The sequence below is a fragment of the Giraffa tippelskirchi genome, chromosome 2 (assembly GCF_054371585.1).
Source record: "Giraffa tippelskirchi isolate mGirTip1 chromosome 2, T2T-mGirTip1v1.2.pri, whole genome shotgun sequence".
Taxonomy (NCBI): Eukaryota; Metazoa; Chordata; class Mammalia; order Artiodactyla; family Giraffidae; genus Giraffa; species Giraffa tippelskirchi.
In genome coordinates this window covers 76,499,833-76,520,128 of record NC_137276.1, presented here as the reverse complement: position 1 = coordinate 76,520,128, position 20,296 = coordinate 76,499,833, and the positions used below count along the sequence as shown (strand labels likewise).

At 42.5% G+C, this 20,296-nt stretch overlaps 1 protein-coding gene across 1 annotated transcript in view; it reads right to left on the bottom strand.

Annotated features, from left to right (window-relative positions):
• The window catches only part of LOC145537992 (uncharacterized), a 279,729-nt gene that overhangs the window by 222,128 nt on the left and 37,305 nt on the right, over positions 1-20,296 (bottom strand). Inside the window, exon 3 of the mRNA XM_081569171.1 lies at positions 3,726-3,774. Coding sequence (XP_081425297.1) covers positions 3,726-3,774 — 49 coding nt within the window. The remainder of the gene's footprint in view (positions 1-3,725; positions 3,775-20,296) is intronic.

Sequence of the window (20,296 nt, the reverse complement as noted above, 5' to 3'; positions counted from 1 at the left end):
GAAGAATGGAACTGGAGGAATCAACCTGCCTGACTTCAGGCTCTACTACAAAGCCACAGTCATCAAGACAGTATGGTACTGGCACAAAGATAGAAATATAGATCAATGGAACAAAATAGAAAGCCCAGAGATAAACCCACGCACATATGGACACCTTATCTTCGACAAAGGAGGCAAGAATATACAATGGAGAAAAGACAACCTCTTTAACAAGTGGTGCTGGGAAAACTGGTCAACCACTTGTAAAAGAATGAAACTAGAACACTTCCTAACACCGTACACAAAAATAAACTCAAAATGGATTAAAGATCTAAACGTAAGACCAGAAACAATAAAACTCCTAGAGGAAAACATAGGCAAAACACTCTCCGACATAAATCACAGCAGGATCCTCCATGACCCACCTCCCAGAATATTGGAAATAAAAGCAAAAATAAACAAATGGGACCTAATTAAAATTAAAAGCTTTTGCACAACAAAGGAAACTATAAACAATGTGAAAAGACAGCCTTCAGAATGGGAGAAAATAATAGCAAATGAAGCAACAGACAAACAATTAATCTCAAAAATATACAAGCAACTTCTGCAGCTGAATTCCCGAAAAATAAATGACCCAATCAAAAAATGGGCCAAAGAACTAAACAGACATTTCTCCAAAGAAGACATACAGATGGCTAACAAACACATGAAAAGATGCTCAACATCACTCATTATTAGAGAAATGCAAATCAAAACCACAATGAGGTATCATTTCACACCAGTCAGAATGGCTGCTATCCAAAAGTCTACAAGCAATAAATGCTGGAGAGGGTGTGGAGAAAAGGGAACCCTCTTACACTGTTGGTGGGAATGCAAACTAGTACAGCCACTATGGAGAACAGTGTGGAGATTCCTTAAAAAACTGGGAATAGAACTGCCATATGACCCAGCAATCCCACTGCTGGGCATATACACCGAGGAAACCAGAATTGAAAGAGACGCGTGTACCCCAATGTTCATCGCAGCACTGTTTACAATAGCCAGGACATGGAAGCAACCTAGATGTCCATCAGCAGATGAATGGATAAGGAAGCTGTGGTACATATACACAATGGAATATTACTCAGCCATTAAAAAAAATACATTTGAACCGGTTCTACTGAGATGGATGAAACTGGAGCCCATTATACAGAGTGAAGTAAGCCAGAAAGAAAAACAACAATACAGTATACTAATGCATATATATGGAATCTGAAAGATGGTAACGATAACCCTATATGCGGGACAGAATGAGAGACACAGATGCATGGAACAATTTTATGGACTCTGAGGGAGAAGGTGAGGGTGGGACGTTCTGGGAGAATGGCATTGAGACATGTGTATTGTCATATGTGAAACAGAGCACCATTCCATGTTCGATGCATGTGACAAGGGCTCGGGGCCGGGGCAGTGGGATGATCCAGAGGGATGGGAGGGGGAGGGAGGTGGGTGGGGGGTTCGGGAAGGGGAACACATGTAAACCCATGGCTGATTCTTGTCAATGTATGGCAAAAACTATTACAATATTGTAAAGTAATTAGCCCCCAAGTAAAATAAATAAATTTATAAAAAAAATAAAAAATAAAAAAAAAATAAAAACCTTGACAGAAAAAAAAAAAAAAACAAAAAAAAAAAATAAAAAAAAAAAAAAAAAAATGCTGATTCCCAAGCTCCTTTCTCCTCTGAGAGATTTCCATCTCTGTCCCACATTAAGGCATCAGCATTTCACTTCATCTCTCCAAGTGATCGTAATCTGCAGCTAAGGATGAGAACCACTTTTTCAATGTCTAATTTCTACCTCAAACGGGTAACTGTAATCGCTCTCTTTTAAGGAAAAATCCAGAGGATTTTGCTAAGAGCAACAAGGAGAAACAGCTGGAGGTAAAATACTGCCTTCTCAGCCCGCGTTGCTGAGCCTTTGTCAGTCACTATTGTGTGATGATAAGCTGTCACTGCTGGTGGAGTCTCTAAAGCATTCAAAAGGTTCAGAAGGTATTAATATTAAAATAAGATATCGAGACAAAGGAGTTATAATGAATTGGTCACTGCGTTTGTTACAACGTGAGTTTGCAGCTGGCAATCAAAGGGGTGGCAGCAGCCAGGGCTCGAGTGCCCTGGCATCTTAGAATTTTGTTGCTGTATGGATATTTCCACTGAAATGCCCAAATTAACATTTTTAAGTTAACAAAGACAAAAACACAGCGACTATCAGGAGCACAATACTGACCCCAAGTGGAATGAAACCTAAATGGCACTTAATATCCCAGCAGAGATGAGAGCCACAAGCTCTGATGGAAAAGAAACGCCATGTTCAAGACAAACCAGTTCTCCTTTAAAGATGCTTGGGAGAAACAAGTACATTGAGTTCTTTATCTGTAATAGGTTTTGATATAAAAGATAGTGGTGATTTATGAGAGAATATTTGCCTTCTGATAAATGTCTTACAAAATCATCACACACATAAATTTCCAACTATCAGAGTATACGGTTAAGGTCACTAATCTGAAGTTTAGGCTGTAATTTGAATTTTTTTCTGAAAAATAAATTCTGAGAAATCTCAATAATGTGCTCAAAATGGAAATAAATGTTTTAATCAAAATATCTCAAAGGGGAGTTCCCTAAGGTCCAGTGGTTAAGATTCTAAGCTTCCACTGTAGGGGCATGGGTTGCCTGGTCAGGAAACTAAGATCTCACTTGCTGCATGATCCACAGCCAAAACTGGATAAGATAGATAGCTCAAAGAAAAGTACTGCAGCCGGCTACTCAAAAATCTGAAACTCATTTCTGGGTTCAGTGTTTATGAGTAGAGGCAAAAGGGCAGAAAATCTAAGCACTCTAAAGGGAAAAGTAGACTCAGTTGTTCAGGCAAATATTGAAGATTTCAAGTCTTGTCTTCTCTATCCTTCATTGGTCACTCAAATGTATTCACTGACCCTTCTGTGTTAAGAGGGGGGTGGAAATGGTAGGATATTAGAAAGTGATTACATAAGCTTTTAAAATCACTCCGAAAGCTGTCTCTCCACATCAGATTCAGCCCAGCCTATTGCTTAGTGACCATTTCTTGGGAAATACTCTATCGTCAATAAACTCTCTCCAAGTTCTTTTGACCAAAAGCCCCAATTTCTTACTCAGGGCTCCCTGAGTGCACAATACAGAGGGAACTGGGAGAGATCTCAGCCATAACGGACGCTACAAATGGAGAGGATACCTACTAGCATATTCGCAGGGACAGGAAGGAATATTGGGTAGAACAGGTGGGATCCAGGCCCTTAATGAGAAAAGGTCGCTGCTCTGAGTCTCACCCAGCACCTAGATATGCTCATCAGTCTGGATTATAAAAGCAACACATTGTGGGGAAAAACAGGGCGAGGCTTCCTACAAAACATGAAACTAAAATAGAAACTGGACTTGGAAAATATTATCTCTTCTCACGTTCTGCCAAGGCCTTGCTCCAGACTGAGTATGAGTCTCTGGGGACCTGCACTGGCCAAGTTTTCTTGATGATAAGAATCACCTGCATCCTTGTTAATGCAGAAGTTCCCAGGTCCCCACAACCTACCCCAGACCCACGGAACCAGAATCTCCAGGGACTGGGAATCTGTATGCTTCACATCGCCCTGGCCAGTCTACAGTGGGAGGTAGACGTTTACTAGATAATTATACAAATATCAACCAAAAGAAAACAAGAAGATATGTGGGTACCTTACTTTGAGAAGTCCAGGAAGGCTCCCCAGAAAAGTGTCTTTTGAACAGTTCCTTGAAGATAAGCAAAAGTTAATTAGAAATGGTGGAGCAGGGAGGACATAGATATTTCCGGCATACAGGGCGAAAAAAAAAAAAAATGTGTAAAAGTTCAAGGGAGCATATAGCAAAAGCAGAAACATGTATGTCAAATGTCATAAAATGAGGTAATATATTTTAAATATCATGGGGGCAGGAAGTCATACACAATGTAATAAAAATTTAGAGGCAGAACAGGAATTGGGAAAGTATGAAGGTGTAGGTTTGAAGGACTCAAAAGAATTTCCATCAGAGACTTCAGCCTTCTCAGCAGAAGGAATGAAAAAGTAGAGATAGACAAATGAACCCCAGGACTGTTCATGACATCAGTGCTCAGAGCATGTGAAGAAGAATACTGGGTTTTGAGTATCACGTTAAAGGATTTTTTTTTCTCTCCTGCTGACACATCACCTTGCTCCTCCGTTTCTGGCCTAGCCTTTGGACTCGTCTTGCCTATGATCCATATTCCTACTTAAAATCTTCTCATTCCCTATCAGGCTGCGGTTCTTCCAATACATTTTATAATCATCTGAAAACATTCAGTTATGACAGAACTCTTGCCAACCATCCTCAGTTTCCCAGGAAGTCAGAAATTATAGACTCTATAGGTACTTGAGCACCAGTATATGAAAGCAGTGGTATAAATGGCATTTGCTGGTTACTTTCCATGGTTCCTTGTAATTAACTCAGCTTAAATTAACTATGATTTTATTTTCAAATTAGTGTTCTCAAAGGAAAATGTATTAGATTGAGGCTTTTCATTTGGAAAACCATAATATTCTCATTACCATTTCAATGTCCACTTGGTTATTAAAAGTGATCATTCACGCTCACGGGCAGCAACCCTGAATCAAGGCCAATTTGAGAGAGGAGAGCATTCTTCAGGCCGCTAGGCTTCAGCTGCTAACCTCATCTAACCTCATCACAGTGGGGCTTTATCTTCTCAGAGGCTGGGCCAGTCATGCAGATGCTATCCGTGATGTGGTGCTGCTTGCAATAGCTCTTAGGATTTAAATGGGTCTCTTGCTGTGGTTTAATTTCAATGGAATGAATGACTATTGGCTTCAAATTCTTATTTGTCTGGCTCTTGTATTTCAAGAACAGATTCGTTCAGGAAAAAGGGGTTTGGTTTGGGCACCATGTAGGGAGACTTAGGACCTAGAATGTATTCAACGACTGAAGTGGGTCTTGGGACCGACAGCTCCCTCTGTTCCTCTCCTGGCCATCTGCTCTGTCTCATGCTGTCGGTCTCTCTCTGGGTTTCCCTCCACCCTCCTCAGCTCCCTCACATCCCAGCCTTGCCTGGAGCCCACCCTGGACACAACCATCTTCATAATCCTCCTGCTGTTCCAACTCCTACTTAAAGGTCCCACTGTCCTGTCTTCTAAGTACAAATTCTGGAGAGAGAGTATATCATTGACTCAGCTCATCCTATTGAACCAAAGAAGCCAACGCCAGGCTCGGGTAACAAAGGACTGGATTTAGCAGTGAGCTCCACACCTGCACTGCACAACCCAAGAGGCCTAGAGCAAGGTCCTCTACACCCATTGGTCTGTCAGGGCTTAACTCTTTAATTGCTAGATTGTGGGAAGCTGAGGGGACAGAGGGTAAAGATAGGTTAGTTGAAGGGCACTAGGCAGACTCAGGAAAGTCATGATTTCCAATGGATACAGAAATATCTCGATGTTTTAACAACCAGTAGGGCTAAACTGGTACATACTGCTATAAATTCTGAATCCCTGGGAGTGGGGAGAAACAGAGATGTGAGAAACACAATATGGCCACCTCAGCAGGTGGTCTGGGTTTAACAGGCATTTAAAGTTAAGACTGTCCAATACTTACCTACTGATATGTATTTCAAAGTGTTATGAACCTTGAGGGCAGTAAGCACTTAAGTGTTCACTTCTTACTCAGCTCTCCAGAGAACAATCCATGCTTTCCAACACAGAGGAGAGCTAGTCCATGGCTCAATGCTGTCAGCTGACTGGTGAGCAAGAGCTCCCCTGGGTACTAGTCTTGGCTTTGCACATATCTGACTATGGGGCTTTGGACACAAAGCCTTAGTTTCCTCAACTTTAAAACGATGAGTTTTATGGAGTAAACTCTGCAGTCTTTTTCCCAATTTCAGAATCCTCTCGGGATTAAGATTTGCGAGGAGAGGTACAAGCAGGACCAACTTCAGGAAGGGGAGGGAAAGGCAGGAAACTAATTTTATTGGAAGAAATTCAGCACAGTGATGAAGAACACTCTGGGATCAAATCCTGACTCAGCCAACTGTAGTCTGTGTCACCTCGGACAGACAACTCAGTCTCCTGGCCTCCACTTTTCTCAGAAAAATGGAAATAATAATGAGACTTCACAGAATTATAATAAAGAATAAATGAGAAGAGCCATGTAAAGTGTTTAAATTTGTGCCTACCACATAGCCATCAATAAATTTTAGCCAATATTATTATTAGAAGCCAAACTAGAAATTTTACATTAATTATATCATTATTTCAACATCATACAAGACAGGTGCTATTAGTCTCATATTATTGATGAGAAAAACTGAGGCTGAGAGAGAGGGGCTTTAATTCACCTAAGCTAAGAGTTGCTAAACTTTTTCTTAAAGGGCCAGTGAGCAAACATTTTAGACTTGGCAGGCCTTATAGTCTCTGTCATAACTACTCAACTCAGCCATTATAGCTGAAAATAACCATAGACAACAGTTAATAAATGGGCATGGCTGTGTTTAAATAAAACTTTATTGACCAAAATAGGTTGACTGGCCCTTAGCAATCAGCAGTCATTTGCCAATCTCCAGCCTAAGATGGAAAAAAATTGGCAGTCAGGATCTGAACCTAAGAAAACCCATTCTCTATACACTACCACTACAACCAGAGATTTTTCTAATTCTTCTTTTAGTCATGGAAATATTTTCTGCAAATAAAATTTTATGTAGATAAATAGATAAATCACAGCTAAAAGTCCATTCATAGTCTCCTCTTAACCAAGCCAGCTACTGTCCTTAAAGAAGTCAGTGGTTCTTATAAAGCAATTGTACTCCAATACAAATTTTAAAAAAAAGAATATGTCAGTGGTTCTCAAACCTTAGGGGTTGAAAACACAGGTCTATTGAGGACCCTACTGCCACAACTTCAGATGGCTTGGGGTGGTGCCAGGTGATACCCATTGTTTATAAATACTACCCAGATGATTCTGATGTCGGGGCTCCTCAGGCCACTCTCTGAGGAACATGGAGCTAGGATATTAGGAAAAATGTAAAAGAATTCAATTCTTAAGGTTGGTTTTACTGAAAATAGGAGCACAAAACGCAGAATCTGGGTTTCACTGACTTTATAATTTTGCCTTGCATTTGGGTCAGGGATTATCTATTTTTGTATAATCAGTGCCTTTGCCTAAAAGCTCATCAATTGCCTTGAAAAGGAGTGAGTCTCTCCTATTTATCTCAGATGTCCTTGGTACCTGATCTTATTAGGTGAAGTACATTCAGACTCTTTCCTTAATCCTGCTGTGACTCTTAACAGAAAGCCAGAATGGCACATTAAGAATTCCATTAAGACACTGGGATAAAAGATGACGGGAAATTACTCCATGAGCTGAACCTTGAAAGGAGCTTCCTAGTGCTCTGACACATCTGTGGAGGGTAAAGGTGGTATGAAATGAGTAAAGGCCAGACAGCAAATGAGTGTCTGCCCTAAGCAGCCTGCAGCAGCCCACTGCAAGAAGGGCCTAAACAGGTGCCAGTTAAGCACATGTCTGAGAAGCCTGGGCTGGTATCTAGTTCCATGTCTAAAAGAACACTGTTCACAGAGCAAAGCACACACATTAAATTTTTTAAATCACTGTAAGTGTTGGAATGTCCTCATAAAACTCAAAAATTTGTGCTTGCTGGGCCCACAGAGAACAGTCCACACTTTTCTGGGTCATAAACTTGCCAATGTGGAGGTCCAAAGAGCAGGGGCGTCCTTTCCTTTGGCGGGCCTTCCTCTCCCTTGGCCTCTCTCTCAGGAGCCATCTTCAGGAAACCTTCTCCAACAGCACTGACTGCCCAACTTGGCTTATATCCTACCAACTGGAGCTGCTAGAGACAGACCCATTAAATAACTCTTCCCCCAGATAATTCAAAGTAGAAACCACCTGGGGACCCTGCCTGGGAGGGTCTCCACCAACTTCCTTCTACTTTGCAGCACCTTCCTCCCAGCTCTGCTCAGACTTAAAGGCACACAGCTCCTCAAACAAAGTCACTGGAGGCCTACCTAAGAAGACTATTTGCTAAGGGCTTTAATCTACATGACACGTAAATCTCACCACAACACTGGCAGGTTGTGTTCTGTAGGCTGATGCCATCCAGAATTTGGCCCGAGGATAGGCAGTGTGGGCCTGACCTGGAAGTATGTTAAGAGTTGCAATCTTAGGCCCCACCCAGGCCTTCTAAGCCAGATTCTTCAGTTTTAACCAGCTCTCCAGGCAATTTCTGTGCATTTTGCAGTTGGAAACACATTGGTGTAGCTCACAAACTGATAGCTTCCTTCAGTATTGCTTTTCTTGCCTGGAAAAATGAAGGAGTTACTAATAATCACTTTTACTTCATGAGCACACCGCCAGGTACGGGTTGCCTCTCACACTCGACAGCTCTGAAAGGCTGGTTTTCCCAACCTACAAATCAAGAAGCCAAGGCCAAAACAATAAAACAGCCTCCCATTAGTTTAGTTAAGAAGCCAAGGCAGGACAGACCTTCCCTGTCTCACTAAGATAATCCGTTTTCTTCTCACTATGCTGCCTCTCACCTCAGGGATGCTTCAGCTCTTCAATTCAGTTCAATCACTCAGTCATGTCCAACTCTTGGCAACCCCATGGACTACAGCACGCCAGGCTTCCCTGTCCATCACCAACTCCAAGAGCTTACTCAAACTCATGTTCATCAAGTTGGTGATGCCATCCAACCATCTCACCCATTACCAACTCCCGGAGCTTGCTCAAACTCCTGTCCATCAAGTCGATGATGCCATCTCATCCTCTGTCATCCCCTTTTCCTCCTGCCTTCAATCTTTCCCAGCATCAGGGTCTTCTCCAAGGAGTCAGTTCTTCGCATCAGGTGGCCAAAGTATTGGAGCTTCAGCTTTAGCATCAGTCCTTCCAATGAATCTTCAGGACTGATTTCCTTTAGGATTAACTGGTTTGATTTCCTTGCAGTACAAGGGACTCTCAAGAGTCTTCTCCAACACCATAGTTCAAAAGCATCAATTCTTTGGCACTCAGCTTCCTTTATAGTCCAACTCTCACATCCATACATGACCGCTGGAAAAACCATAGCTTTGACTAGACGGACATTTGTTGGCAAAATAACGTCTCTGCTTTTTAATATGCTGTCTAGGTTGGTCATAGCTTTTCTTCCAAGGAACAAGTGTCTTTTAATTTCATGGCTGCAGTCACCATCTGCAGTGATTTTGGAGCCCCCAAAAATAAAGTCTGTCACTGTTTCCATTGTTTTTCCATCTATTTGCTATGGAGTGATGGGACAGGATGCCATGATCTTAGTTCTTTGAATGCTGAGTTTTAAGCCAGACTTTTCACTCTCCTCTTTCACTTTCATCAAGAGGCTCTTTAGTTCTTCTTCACTTTCTGCCATAAGGATGGTGTCATCTGCACATCTGAGGTTATTGATATTTCTCCCAGCAATCTTGATTCCAGCTTGCACTTTATCCAGCCCGGCATTTCGCATGATGTACTCTGCATATAAGTTAAATAAGCAGGGTGACAATATACAGCCTTGACGTACACCTTTCCCAATCTGGAACCAGTCTGTTGTTCCATGTTCAGTTACTGATTCTGGCAAGATGGCAGAGTAGAAGGATGTACGCTCATCTCCTCCTGCAAGAACTCCAAAATTACAACTCGCTCCTGAACAACTATCTACAGGAGAATGTTGGATCCCACCAAAAAAAGATACCCTACATCCAACGGCAAAGGAAAAGCCCCAACAAGATGGTAGGAGGGGTGAAATCGCATTTACAATCAAACCCCATACCAGCCAGACATGCTCAGACGGCTCAAACAAAACCTTGTGCGCACCAGAACCCAGAGACCCTGCAGAGCCTGAGCCAAACCTGTGTTTAGCGGTGGTCTGCCACAGGCGCAGGGGCTCTAGAGGCAGCTACCTGGTCACACAGCCTGTGGCTTCAGCTCTTAGTCAGCTTCAAGCTTGACCCTGCAGTTTCCTCAACGGACACGTTAACCAGCAGTGTTCCATGACCTCCCTGCAGTCAGCTCCGAAGAAGCCCTTGTTCTTGCTTTCAGCTCCTTTCCTGCCTCAGTGCATCCATTTGTCCACCCCTAAGAGGCACAGGCTCTTCAGACCCCAACTCAGCAGCCCTCTGAGGAGCTGACTGCCCCCTGGTGCCCAGAGGGCTTCACTACAACCGGCTTACTGCTAGTAACTGATTACACCTTTTCCCCTGCAGGTCAAGCCCAGTCTCACCTGGAAACTCTCTAGAAAGGGGCCTGCCCTTTCCAAGCCTCTTTAGATCCCTGGATGCTCCTAAAGTAGTTTCTTATGAAAAGAGTCAGAGCTGACTCAGTACAATTTATCACTACATCTGACCCATTCCTACTGAGGGGAAAATACTGACACATTTGAAGCCCTGTTACAAGTGTTAACTTAAAGAAAAACACACAACACAAGAGTTGTGCATTTAAGTTTTGTTCAGGGTCTTCCTGAGCACTATAGGCCGAGAAACAGCCACTCAGTTAATGGTGAGGAACTGCTCTGAAGAGGTAGGGGAAGGGCCAATATATGGATGACTTTTTTTTGTCTACTAAATACATGTAGTCAAGATTACATCTTGGTAAAAGATTACCGCTAATCACAAAGAACAAATATCCCAAGCTAATGATTTTAGTGCTCTTCTATGTATGGGAAGACGCAAGAATCAAAGGTCATTGAAACTCTTCCTTAAATATGCATCTAACTATCTAGAGGCCCATACATCCAAAGCACACACTGCTTCATCCTGCTTTTCATCCTGAATTTCTCTCAGGGGGCATTGTTGCTGGGCAACTGCAGTGGGTTGTGACTTAACCCTCTAGTTCTGGGTGATGCTCTTCTCTGTTCATGCATTGCCTAGCTCAGCCTTTCATTTTACAGGCAGTACTGCAAGGTCCAGAAAGCAGAGGTCCACTCCCTTTCTTCTCATGGTCAGAAGATCTGTGTAACAAGTGCCCTAAGTCTCTTGAAGTGAAATTTTAGCCCATCCTATTATACCCTGCAACATTATCATCATTTATTTATTATTACATTCAAAAATAACAAAAAAACAAACAAAACCCAACCCTGCAACATATCCTATTTCTCTAGGAAGCCTAGAAGAATTATTAAGACTTAAAGAAGAGATGAAGTGAAACAGGGAGAAACAGAAAATGAAAAAAAGGAAGGAGAAAATGCAGAATCTTCATCAATTCAGAAGGAGTGGAGTTGATTAAAATTCTTCAATAGTAACAGTAAAAAGAGCTACCATTTATTGTGAATATACCATGAATTGGGCACTCTTACACATTCTCCAGCTATTGAAACCAAGCCCTTTAAAATGAAGTTCCCTTAGTGAGTTTATGATTAACATCTCTATCCGAAACTTTATTTCCTTTCTTGTCCCCAAACCCGTGCCTAAATGAACCCTCATCAGTCAGAGTCAGATGACCAAAACTGCTGTTGTTGATAACATTATGAAAGTACTAAAATCATTTTTACAGATAATATTATTAACATACAAACAGATTGTCTTTCCAGGGCAAGATGAGTTAAACAGACCCCTGAGCCATGGACCAGGTACCTGGCTTGATAATCCTAAACCAGAGACATCCTGACTCCCCAAACTACAATTAAGAAACATCACAAAAATATCACAAGATGATGATCAGCCCCAGCTTCTCTGTTCTTCCTCTTTTAAAAACCTCTCACTCAAAGACCAAGTTGGAGCAGATCTGAGACTTGTCTCCCACACCCTTGCTTGGCACCTGCAAATAAACCCTTACTTTGCTGCAAATACCTGTGGTCAGAGTTTGGCTTTCTGTGCCATGGGCACAGGAACCCTTCTTCGTTACACTATGACTTTATTTCATCCTGACAACTCCAATGGGGTACTCAGTCCCAAAGGAGTAAAAGTGAGACCTAGTGGATGAACAGCTTATCAGAGTCGGTAAGTAAGAAGACTGAAATTAAAAACTCTCAGTCTCCACCCTGACACAACAGGAACCAAGGACCTGCAGCACCAACTTACACAGGTGTCCAGGAATGTCAGCTGGAACACGACACACTGGCCCCAAACCCAGAAACAGCAGTGAGACTGTAAGAGGAAGAGACTGAATTTGGGATAGCTTGAGGACAAAGGCACCCTTCCCCATCTCTTGGAGTCTTGTGCTACTGTGGATGCTTTGTAAACAAACGAACACTGCTTAGCTCCTGCCCATCCCCCATAGAAAAAACAAAAGCTTCTCTAGTTCCACATTAGCTGGTTTCTCATTATGTAAACCATCTGTGTCATCTTCATTCAATTTATTGCTACATTAGTCCCCAACTTGGCTAGGGAAATACATTAACTTTTAACAACATGCCTTTGACTTGTACAAATCAGTCCCTGCCAGCTCCCCTCTTAAATTTATCCTTGTGAATCAGGGGGCAATGAGGGGAAAGTAGCAAATTATGACTAGTGCCCTGCTGCAAGTGAGGGAAAGAAAGGAATCTGGAATTCTTGGGAGGACTTTAAAATTATCTAGTTTTTAACCATCGGCTGGCAGCACATGGTAGTAAATAGCAAAAAAACCTTTTTGTGGCAGGTTCCAGGTCCTACCCATGCATTTTCTCAAAATCTTGGCGCAAACTAGCATCAGGGAAAAGGGAAACTAACTTAGAATTTTGTTTGGGGGTTACTCTACCTCATCACAGCCCTGCTGTCCCAAGTAGGGAGTGATTTTGGTTTCATTCACTGCTGTAATAAACCTGAAATTAATTCAGAATTTAATCACAAGAGGAGTCCAGACAATCAGTCCAATTTTTAGTCAACATGATTATCATCACCATCAACAAATGTTTATTGAGCATCTAGGACACTGGTTGCTGGGAATACAAAAAAACCTGAGGCCCTCTTCCTCTTCTGAAGGGGCTTCAAGAGAGAAATGTAACAACGGATATTAGAAATCACCTCAGATAACAGGTGCTACAGGAGACAGGCTGGGACAGAGAAGGAAAGCCAGAAAGAGGAGGCTGCACATTCCTGGCACAGGTCAGAATTCAGAGAGGATGCCCCTAAGGTAAGATTTTGAAGTGGGAGTGGGATCTACACTGAGGGTGTTCGGGATGATCACCAGAGAGCTTGTGCAGAAGGAGACAGGGAGAGTTTGGGGAAATGGTCCCTCGTTAAGTAAGGCAGATACAGACTGTAGGGTTGGCCTATGGGAATACAAAACAGAGGGCCGTTTAGATGCCAACAGAAAGAAATAAACCCACAATTCCCTCTGCCTCTAAAATTATCTTCAGTGTGCCTCTGAAATTATCTGTAATTTCTTACTGATGTTTCTACTCATTGACAATAAAGTAACAGAAAAAGTAGACTGAAACAGTTTTTCTTTCACTGATCCTATACTCTCAAATTTTCTTTGATTCGGCTTTCATTTTTTAGTATATTTTTTGGAATTTTTACATTTTATCCTATTTGGAAAGAGGCTTTGTTTTAAACAATCTCAATTTTAATAATACATCTTCCTCAAAGAGGCTTTATGAGGTTGTTTACTAAGCTGACAGTATCAGTTGAGTTTTTAGGGCTCCTCTAAAGAAAGATGCTGGGTGATATAAAAGCAACCAGAGGCAGCTGGGGTTGGTTTGCTGCCTGGGGCTTTATTCTTTTAATTAGCATTAGAATAATATGGCCTCTGATCAACTCCTCCAAACAATGACAAAGCCAAAACCATTTAGGTTGGACATCCCCAAGTTATGAATGGGTTGTGTTCTGGAAACATGCGGATTTCTCCTGTGAAAGTCAGGCTGAGCTTTCCCATAGAGGAAAACAAAAATGGCCCATAGGACAAGCAGTGTGACAGCCAATGGTGCCTGTACCCTGTTCTCTGATGGGCACTGTACTAAGCTCTTCACACAGATTATTCCATTTATTCCTCACAGCAAATTCTGTAAAGTTGGTGTGATTATTACTCCTGTTTTCCCAAGGGAAAAGCTGGCGAACAGCATATATAAATAACTTGCCTAAGATAATACAGCTAAGCAGCAGTGCCACCGGTTCCATGCTCTTTAGCAGTGTTGGATCACGCCTTCTCTGGAAGTACAGATTCCAAGCCTGGCCAGGATTAGGGTGAAGCAAGTGAGGGACTCCCTGGGACGCACAAAACTGAAGGGGCTGCAAAAACAAAAACTCATTCAGCCAGCCCAAGAAGTCTACGTAACCATTGTGAAGCTCACCTAACATAATTTTCACACCACAGTGCTTGGCCAGCTTGAGCCATCCTGTATATCCATCTTGGCAAACTAATTGATGGTTCTCAAACACTAATTTGTATCAGAACCCCCTGGAGCTCCTGGTTAAATTCAGATTCCTAAACTCCACTCTCAGGAATTAGGAATCGCTAGGCAGGAGACGCAAGAGATCTCAGTTCAATCCCTGGGTCAGGAAGATCCCCTGGTGGAGGAAATGGCAAGCCACTTCAGTATTCTTGCCTGGGAAATTCCATGGGTAGAGGAGCCTGGCAGGCTACAGTCCATGGGGTCGCAAAGAGTCCATCACAACTGAGTAACTATGCACACACACAGGCTTGGAACGGTCTTTATTACTCTCTCCCCTGTAGCTGGCTTTGACTCTCTGCCTGGCTACTCACCTGAGGTGGAGAGCCAAGATTTGGACCAGGAGCAGGGAGAGGGAAGGTAGGCTTAAGAACACAGCTACTCGGCAGTAGAACAGACAGGGAGAGCTGAGGGACAAGAAACCAAGGACGGGCTGCTTTTGGGGTAGGGGTGGCATAACCAGGTCAGCTCTTCCATAGTGAAGCACAGCACTACCTGAATAGAGAAATATGCTGGAATACATTAAGATTTAGGCAAGCTGGAATGGCATTATGGAGAATCATTTTTAACAGATGCTGCTTGTCAACACAACAAAATACATGCTATGCACTGATTACATATGCAATATTCAGATCAAATTTCAAAACATATTTATATATTTTTAAAACAGATATTTGAGCAATCACTGCTTAACTCTTCATTCTTCAGAGTTAACATGACTGAGAAAATATCAAGAAAGAAGAAGGAGAGAACATGGACTTAATATTTAGTAATCAAGGCAATGCCAAAGAATGCTCAAACTACCGCACAATTGCACTCATCTCACACACTAGTAAAGTAATGCTCAAAATTCTCCAAGCCAGGCTTCAGCAATACGTGAACCGTGAACTTCCAGATGTTCAAGCTGGTTTTAGAAAAGGCAGAGGAACCAGAGATCAAATTGCCAACATCCACTGGATCATCGAAAAAGCAAGAGAGTTCCAGAAAAACATCTATTTCTGCTTTATTGACTATGCCAAAGCCTCTGACTGTGTGGATCACAATAAACGGTGGAAAATTCTGAAAAAGATGGGAATACCAGACCATCTGACCTGTCTCTTGAGAAACCTGTATGCAGGTCAGGAAGCAACAGTTAGAACTGGACATGGAACAACAGACTGGTTTCAAATAGGAAAAGGAGTATGTCAAGGCTGTATATTGTCACCTTGCTTATTTAACTTATATGCAGAGTACATCATGAGAAACGCTGGGCTGGAAGAAACACAAGCTGGAATCAAGATTGCCAGGAGAAATATCAACCTCAGGTATGCAGATGACACCACCCTTATGGCAGAAAGTGAAGAAGAACTAAAGAGCCTCTTGATGAAAGTGAAAGAGGAGAGTGAAAAAGTTGGCTTAAAGCTCAACATTCAGAAAACTAAGATCATGGCATCTGGTCCCATCACTTCATGGGAAATAGATGGGGAAACAGTGGAAACAGTGTAAGACTTTATTTTTGGGGCTCCAAAATCACTGCTGATGGTGATTGCAGCCATGAAATTAAAAGATGCTTACTCCTTGGAAGGAAAGTTATGACCAACCTAGATAGCATATTGAAAAGCAGAGACATTACTCTGCCAACAAAGGTCCGTCTAGTCAAGGCTATGGTTTTTCCAGTGGTCATGTATGGATGTGAGAGTTGGACTGTGAAGAAAGCTGAGTGCCGCAGAATTGATGCTTTTGAACTGTGGTGTTGGAGAAGACTCTTGAGAGTCCCTTGGACTGCAAGGAGATCCAACCAGTCCATCCTAAAGGAGATCAGTCCTGGGTGTTCATTGGAAGGACTGATGTTGAAGCTGAAACTCCAATACTTTGGCCACCTCATGCAAAGAGTTGACTCATTGGAAAAGACCCTGATGCTGGGAAGGATTGGGGGCAGGAGGAGAAGGGGATGACAGAGGATGAGATGGTTGGATGGCATCACCGACTCGATGGACGTGGGTTTGGGTAAACTCCAGGAGTTGGTGATGGACAGGGAGGCCTGGCGTGCTGCAATTCATGGGGTCGCAAAGAGTCAGACACGACTGAGCGACTGAACTGAACTGAACTGAACTGAATACTGTATTGGGCTTCCTCAATGGCTCAAGTGGTAAAGAATCTGCCTGCAATGCAGGAGACACAGGAGATGTGGGTTCAATCCCTGGGTCAGGAATATCCCTTTGACGAAGAAATGGCAACCCATCCCAGTATTCCTGCCTGGAGAATCTCATGGACAGAGGAGTCTGAAGGGCTATAGGCCATAGGGTTGCTAAGAGTCAGACACGACTGAGCACGTGATGGATGGATCAAATACTATATCACTACATGCTCTGAGCAAAGAGCATATGCTCTATATATAGACTATAGATGGACTTAGAAAAGGCAGAGGAACCAGAGATCAAATTGCCAACATCTGCTGGATCATAAAAAAGCAAGACAATTCCATAAAAACATCTACTTCTGCTTCACTGACTCCACTAAAGCCTTTGATTGTGTGGATCACAACAAATTGTGGATAATTCTTAAAGAGATGGGAATACCAGGCTACCTTACCTGTCTCCTGAGAAACCCGTGCAAAGATGGGCACAATAAAGGGCAGAAACAGCAAAGACCTAACAGAAGCAGAAAAGATTAAGACGAGGTGGCAAGAATACACAGAAGAATTATACAAAAAAAGTCTTAATGACCTGGATAACTAGGACCATGGTGTGGTCACTCACCTAGAGCCAGACATCCTAGAGTCTGAAGTCAAGTGGGCCTTAGGAAGCATTACTATGAACTAGTGGAGGTGATGGAATTCCAGTTGAGCTATTTCAAATCTTAAAAGATGATGTTGTTTCACATATGATAATTCACATGCTTCAATAGCATTCTCCCATATCATCCCACGCTTGCTCTCTCCCATAGAGTCCATAATACTGTTCTATATATGTGTCTCTTTTGCTGTCTCGCATACAGGGTGCTCGGGGCTGGTGCACTGGGATGACCTGGAGGGATGGGATGGGGAGGGAGGTGGGAGGGGTTCTAGAAGGGGAACACATGTACACCCATGGCAGATTCATGTCAATGTATAGCAAACCAATACAATATTGTAAAGTTAAAAAGTAGATAAATAAACTAATTTTAAAAAGGTTAAAAAAAAAAAAAAAAGAGAGATGATGCTGTTAAAGCGTGGCACTCAACATGTCAGCACATTTGGAAAACTCAGCAGTGGCCACAGGACTGGAAAAGGTCAGTTTTCATTCCAATCCCAAAGAAAGGCAATGCCAAAGAATGTTCAAACTACTGTACAATTGTGCTCACTGCACATGCTAGCAAAGTAATGCTCAAAATCCTTCAAGCTGGGCTTCAGTAGTACGTGAACCAAGAACTGCCAGATGCACAAGCAGGATTGAGAAAAGGAAGAGGAACCAGAGATCATTGCCAATATCCACTGGATCATAGAAAAAGACAATTCCAGAAAAATATCTACTTCTGCTTCATTGACTATGCTAAGGCCTCTGACTATGTGGATCACAACAAACTGTGGAAAATTCTTAAAGAGATGGGAATAACAGACCACCCTGCCTATCTCCTAAGAGACCTGCATGCAGTTCAAGAAGCAACGATTAGAAATGGACATGAACAACGGATTGGTTCAAAATTGGGAATGAAGTACATAAGGGTATACATTGTCAACCTGCTGATTTAACTTACATGCAGAGTACATTATGAGAAATGCTGGGCTGGATGAATCACAAGCTGGAATCAAGATTGCAGGGAGAAACACCAACAACTTCAGTTATGCAGATGACATCACCCTAAAGGCATAAAGCAAAGAGGAACTAAAAAGACTCTTGATGAGGATGAAAGAAGAGAGTGTAAAAGCTAGCTTAAAAGTCAACATTCAAAAAACTAAGATCATGGCATCCAGTCCCATCACTTCATGGCAAATAGATGGGGGAAAAGTGGAAACAGTGACAGACTTTATTTTCTTGGGCTCCAAAATCACTGCAGATGGTGACTGCAGTCATGAAATTAGAAGATGCTTGCTCTTTGGAAGAAAAGCTGTCACCAACTTAGATAGCATATTAAAAAGCAGAGACATTACTTTGCCAACAAAGGCACGTATAGTCAAAGCTATTTTTCCAGTAGTCATGTATGGATGCGAGAGTAGGACCATAAAGAAGGCTGAGCACCGAAGAATTGATGCTTTTGAACTGTGGTGTTGGAGAAGACTCTTGAGAGTCCCTTGGACTGCAAGGGTATCAAACCAGTCCATCCTAAAGGAGATCAGTGCTGAATATTCATTGGAAGGACTGATGCTGAAGTGCCAATAGCCTTTGGCTACCTGATGCGAAGAACTGACTCATTAGAAAAGACCCTGATGCTGGGAAAGATCGAAGGCAGGAAAAGGGGATGACAGAGGATGAGATGGTTGGATGGCATCAACGACTCGATGGGCATGAGTTTGAGCAAGCTCTGGGAGTTGATGATGGAGAGGGAAGCCTGGTGTGCTGCAGCCCATGGTGTCACAAAGAGGCAGATACAACTGAGCAACTGAAATGACGCAAAGAGCAAACCTACTGGAAAAGACCTTGTTGCTGAGAAAATTGAGGGCAAGAGGAAAAGGAGGCGACAGAGGATGAGATGGTTGGATGGCATCACTGACTCAATGGACATGAGTTTTAGCAAACTTCAGGAGATAGTGTAGGACAGTGAAGCCTGGTGTGCTGCAGTACACAGGGTCACAAAGAGTCATACACAATTTAGTGACTGAACAACAACTAGCAGGTAGAGTTTCGGGCAATTTAATTATTTTCATTTACTTTCTATTTTCAAATTTCCTTAATAAGCATGGACTAATATTACAACTAGAAAAAAATTTTTAGTTGTTTTCAGTTCTAAAGTACTGAAAGGTAAGTTCCTCTGAAATTCACTATTCTCTGCTTGAAACAGGACTATTAAGTGAATGACATATATATTTATGAGTAGGCAAAGATGAGAGAAGAGTTGCAAGAGAAAAAAGATTTCAGAATCTTTCCCAGAAATGACTTTTGAGCTCGATGTAAATGACAGTATGAGCCAGCCATAGAACAAGAGAACTTTCCAAACTTTTCAGGCAGAAGGAATAGGTGAAAAGGCTCCAGGATGCAGTGAACTTGGAATATCTGATGCACAGTGAGAATCTGATTTACATTCTCTTCTGCTGTGCAAAAAATGAAAGGGTTTGGGTGGGGTGTGTTGAGGGGTGGAGGGAAGCAATAGTACCGGCATGGAAAGCAGTCAAAAAGGCTAATACAGGGCTTTCCTCCACTTCAGTGGTAAAGAATCTGCTTGCCAATGCAGGAGACACAGTTTCAATCCCTGATCTGGGAAGACTCCACATGCTGTGAAGAGCTAAGCTCATGCACCACAGCTACTGAGCCTGTGCCCTAGAGCCCGGGGGCTGCAACTACGGAAGTCCTGCATGCCCTAGAGTCTGTGCTCCATAACAAGAGAAGTCACCACAATGAGAAGCCCATGCACCACAACTAGAGAGTAGCTCCTGCTTGCTGCAACTAGAGAAAAGCCTATGCAGAAATGAAGACCCAGCAAAACCATAAATAAATAATTTCTTTAAAAAAAGGCTAACATAGGGAATTCCCTGGTTATCCAGTGGTTAGGACTCCATGCATTCACTACTGAGGGCCCGGGTTCAATCTCTGGTCAGGAAATTAAGATCCTGCAAGCCTCTGGGCATGGCCGGGGGGTGGGGGGAGGAGGGTGGAAAGCTAATACATAAACCTAAGATGACTTGGTCTGGTAGAGAAGGAAAGAAGTGAGAAGATTCTGGATCTATGTTAAAGGCAGAGCTAACCAGACTTGCTAATGAACTGGTGGTGGCAGCTGAAGAAAAAAAAGAGAAATAAAGGAAATTACTGTCAAGTCATA